General features: G+C 48.5%; 1 protein-coding gene across 1 annotated transcript; it reads right to left on the bottom strand.

Moving 5' to 3' along the window:
* Positions 1-615: 615 nt before the first annotated feature.
* Positions 616-1,383, bottom strand: LOC119330306 (glycine-rich cell wall structural protein 2-like). Its single transcript, XM_037603412.1, has one exon. It carries the CDS (start codon positions 1,358-1,360, stop codon positions 794-796), a length of 567 nt encoding a protein of 188 aa, XP_037459309.1. The 5' UTR covers positions 1,361-1,383; the 3' UTR covers positions 616-793.
* Positions 1,384-4,538: the final 3,155 nt, after the last annotated feature.

Below are 4,538 nucleotides of genomic sequence, written 5' to 3'. Positions count from 1 at the left end.
CCTTCCTTCCCACCCCGCACACGAAACAATTTTTTTCTACGCTTTTGCTAACTACGTACTCTCCCCGTTTCGAAATATTACAACGTCATATTCTTTGTTTAGCTGTATACTATACGGAAATCCAATAGAGCAAGGGGCTTGGTTTCCAGGTATTTAACCGTTTTCTAAAACACTTCATTTGTTGGTCTGATATTTTTTTGATAAAGGGTGAATTTTATTACTCAAAATGAAGCATCAAGTGAATACAATAAAAATGAGCACACACCCAGACTCTGCATAACTAGGATGCACACAGCCAATACCAACACACACACACACACAAAGCTGCCGGCAAATAACAAAGTCATATAAGACCAAAACCATACCTAAGCAAGCAGTAAAAAAAACCCAGAAGCGATCAATTCCGCGATCGACAATCTGCAACAATGACCATATCCGCACCAACTATCTCATGACACCACAAAAACAACGAGATTCTTCAGCAGAAACGCCTTCAGAAAGGGAGTGACGTTCAAGCGCCGCCGTCACCGGATCCGACCATCAAAAGCCAGAGTCTAGGTTTTCACACTGAAGAATCAGTCCAAGCATGAATTAAAATTCCAAGGTAGCGAAGAGTAATAACACAAGTTGATGGGGCCCTTTATTGATTCATCCATACTACTAGTATACATGAAAAAGCATACAAGAACTTAAACGCTGCAAACTAACGGGGCCACAAGGTGCAAACAGAAAAAAAGAAAAAACATGAAAGTCTGGGCTCCATCTTCAGATCTATCACATAGATAGAGATAACTTAAGGGTATGCACCAGCATTACCGCTGCCACCTCCCGTGCCGCCCCCGCTGCCGCCGTTCTGACCAACTCCCGTGCCTCCGCCATTACCATTAGCATTTGCATTCGCATATTGGTACCAACCACCACTTGCCGCGCTAGAGCCAGAACCAGCACCACCACCGGCTCCGGAACCGCTGGAACCAGGGCCCGCTGCCTGTCCTCCACCGCTACCGCCACCATTGCCGCCTGCGTAAGAATCTCCACCATAACTATATCTTCCGTCGCTCGTATAGCTAGAGCTTGAGCCGTCGCCGGACCCAGCGCCATGTCCGGTGCCGCCATCCTGCGACGCACCACCCCCGCTACCGCCCCCTCCCGCATTTGCATGGGCTCCACTACTACCACTGTAGGCATTCCCATTGCCACTCCCAGTCCCTCCACCGCTGCCGTTCACAGTGCCACCACCATTCCCCACTCCCGAGCCTGTCCCCGTGGAGCTGGCGTATCTAACTACCCTAGTGGCGCTGGCTAACCCAATGCTCAGTAGCACAACCAAGCCAAGGGACACAAGCTTAATGGCAGCCATTGTGAGAGTGTAGCCAACTGCTAGATGAGATTGGTTGATGGTAGACCATGGAAATGCATGGGTATTTATAGCGTTGAGGTGATCTTGCAAATGTACGTTGGAGCCGTGCTTGTGCCTCTAACCTAGTGGGTTCTTTTCTATGTCAAGTGTTTATCAGCTCCCGATCACGCTAATCTTGTTTGACCGAGTAGGCGACGACTTGACAGCCGACAGTAAACTGGTTAATCTCCATTGTAAGCCAACAGCTTCCTGCACCTTTGCTTCCTTCAAGGGTGACTCCATATCCGTAGTGGGAGTAAACTTACATGCATGGTTATCTCTAGAACATCGTGCCATGCATATATTGACTTAGAAAACATGTCAGATTTGACTTGAGTTAATGGATAGTGCATGTTGTGCAAAGTTAATTGGAGGAGAGCTTCCTCGAAGGAGTAGCCGATCTGCAGCATCAGGCTAATCAATGGAACGATCTTCTGCATGTTCCATCTGCAGCTAGGGGGACACGTACGAGCTTGAAATTAATTAATCACGGATCAATCGGTTTATCTGTCCAGGTAACTACTCCAACAGTACAATAAGAGTACGGAAATCCGTATCATTGTAGATATATTCCACCACGGCGACACTGCCCTCTTTATATATATGCCGCTACGTGATATGACAAGGCAAAACTACCCTAGTGGGTGCAAGAAATTGTTGGATACATTAGCAATTTTCTGATTGATTTAATCCATAATAGATCATGATGAAAATAATATTAAAATCACATTGATAGCTTTACAGGTGAGTACGTACTACACAAACATCCATGCAAACAAATAGTACGGCTCATGGCGCCTCCAAACGTCGGTCTTCAATACAGACATAGTATTGTCCGTCGACACGCGTCCCCCGATAGTGATACCAAAGTCGGTCATCCAACGCTTGTCGTAAACGCCCGCGATACAAACAAATTCGAACATAATCCATGCAAAAACAATGGAGTTCATTCAAATGGAAATAAGTTCAATATATTTTACATAAACCGGACGATATTCCATCCATTCAACTAATAAAACCTAAAAAAAACCTAAATTGGCTTGTGGCGCATGGTGCCCTCAGAGGTGTGGCCGGGCTGGATGGCGGCACCTCCGTCACCGTACGTGCCTTCATCGTCGTTGTCATCGGAGTGGTCCTTCTAGTGCTGGAAGGGCGCAAAAGCACCGCCAGCCACCGCCTGGGCTGATGCTCTTCTTCCTACTGCGATGTGCGGGGGTCACCTTGGAAAACTCTGACCCTTGCCAAGGAGCCCGACTCTTTCCCCTACCAGCAGCGGCGGCGGTCTTGCTGAGTGACCACTCTAGGAAATCTTGCCGAGGTCCCCGCCGAGGCGCCGATGTCGCCGCGAATGTCTCCGCGGTGGTTAGCGATCGGTCGTAGGCCCAGGCCTCCACGGGGTTGGAAGCCGGCCCCTCGTAGAACTTCGCGAAGGCCGAGGGATTTGCTGCGTTGCAGCACTCCTATTATTTTTTTTGCGGGGAGCATTGCAGCACTCCTATGGCTCTACTTCCATGACCACCCTCTCCTCATTCGCCACGATGCTCCGCGATGAAGAGAAGCCACCGACGTTGCAGCCACCAAGGCAGTGGAGGAGGTGCCCACGCGCCTTAGCGGTCACGTGGGGAACCTCCTCTTTCACCGCTTTGCCGTGTCTTTTTTTTTTGGGAGGGACCGCTTTGCCGTGTCAGATGGACAGAAAAAAATTCTATGGGCTGGAACGCATGCAAAACGCAGGCAGACGCGTAAATACGCACGCAGTCAGCGCAGTGATCGATCCCTTCCTTTGTCCACGTAAAAAAAGGTCTGATTGATCCCTTCCTATTCGGCTATTCCATCATGTATTCACGCAAAAATTCCCACCGGCCGCCGACGCTTCGTCTATTCGCGGCTGCCCGCTCGGTGCTCCTTTTCTGTTTTCTCCAAAATTCTAATTTCGTTCGTAATATTCAGTTCGCCGCCCCCCGCTTTGCTATCCGTCTTCAGATTCTAGCGTTGTGTAGCAGTGCAAGCACACACACATCATCGATCTGAGGTATATCATTATTCATATTGTCGTTCACTGGATGCGTAGCCGGCACCGGCGTGGCGCTGTTCCACAACTGATGCAGTTTCAACCGACAACCGTCAGATCACCGCTGCTGCCACAGTATTCAACGAAGGCACTCGAGACATCATCCGATGGAATCAGGAAGCAAAGGGTCAGTACACAGCACGACCGGCCTATGCAATGCAGTTTCAAGGCAGGCTTCGATCTGACACATGCGACCTCGTATGGAGGACATGGGCACCGGGAAACATCAAGTTCTTCACTTCGCTGCTGCTCAAGGATTGCCTCTGTACAAACAATCGCCTCCAACGACACAGTTGGCCCAACAGTTACTTCTGCCAACTCTGTGTCCGGAGCTTGGAATCGGTGCACCACCTGTTCTGGTGCTTCCCCACCGCACTGGCCGTATGGAGCTCGGTGGGAAGTAGAGAAAACTGCTCAAATCTCCTCCTCAGCGACTCTTGGAAGACCTCGAGTTCGGTTCAGATTATGCAGAGGATGGTTGAAGCAACGCCGGCAGCTTTCAGAAAGGGAGCAAAAACCATCATCCTCCTAACTTGCTGGGCAATATGGAGTGAGCAAAACAACTGCACCTTCAAAGGCAAGCTACCAGCACACACGGACATCAAGAGAGCCATTAGCAACTCCGTCGAGCTTTGGCGACAGCCCGGAGCCATTGGTTTGCAGAGCCCCTTCTGGGATCCACCGTGAGGAGTAGGCCACTTTACTTGTAACCCATACTTGTAACCGGTCCTAGGACCCGAACCCCCATTTGTTTCTTTTCCACTGCTTCCTGCTAATGCAATGAAAAGCCAGCAATTACTGGATCTTTCAAGAAAAAAACAACTGATGCAGTTCTCTTATTTATTTTCAGCATTGCGTGTTATCATGTCTTCCTGAAGTATGCATCTGGCAGTGATTATAGAAATTGATTTTATTTCTAGATGACATGGAAGCAAACTATTGTTAAACAAGATGACGAAGAAAATATTAATATCAACACAGATGATAATCTTGTGAGTAATCATGCACGTCCTTTAATTTATCTTCTATCTATAGAATCTAGTAGTCTGGATGAAGAACACTTCTTAT

Source organism: Triticum dicoccoides, chromosome 7A (genome assembly GCF_002162155.2).
Source record: "Triticum dicoccoides isolate Atlit2015 ecotype Zavitan chromosome 7A, WEW_v2.0, whole genome shotgun sequence".
Classification (NCBI taxonomy): Eukaryota; Viridiplantae; Streptophyta; class Magnoliopsida; order Poales; family Poaceae; genus Triticum; species Triticum dicoccoides.
This window is presented reverse-complemented; position numbering and strand designations above follow the sequence as displayed.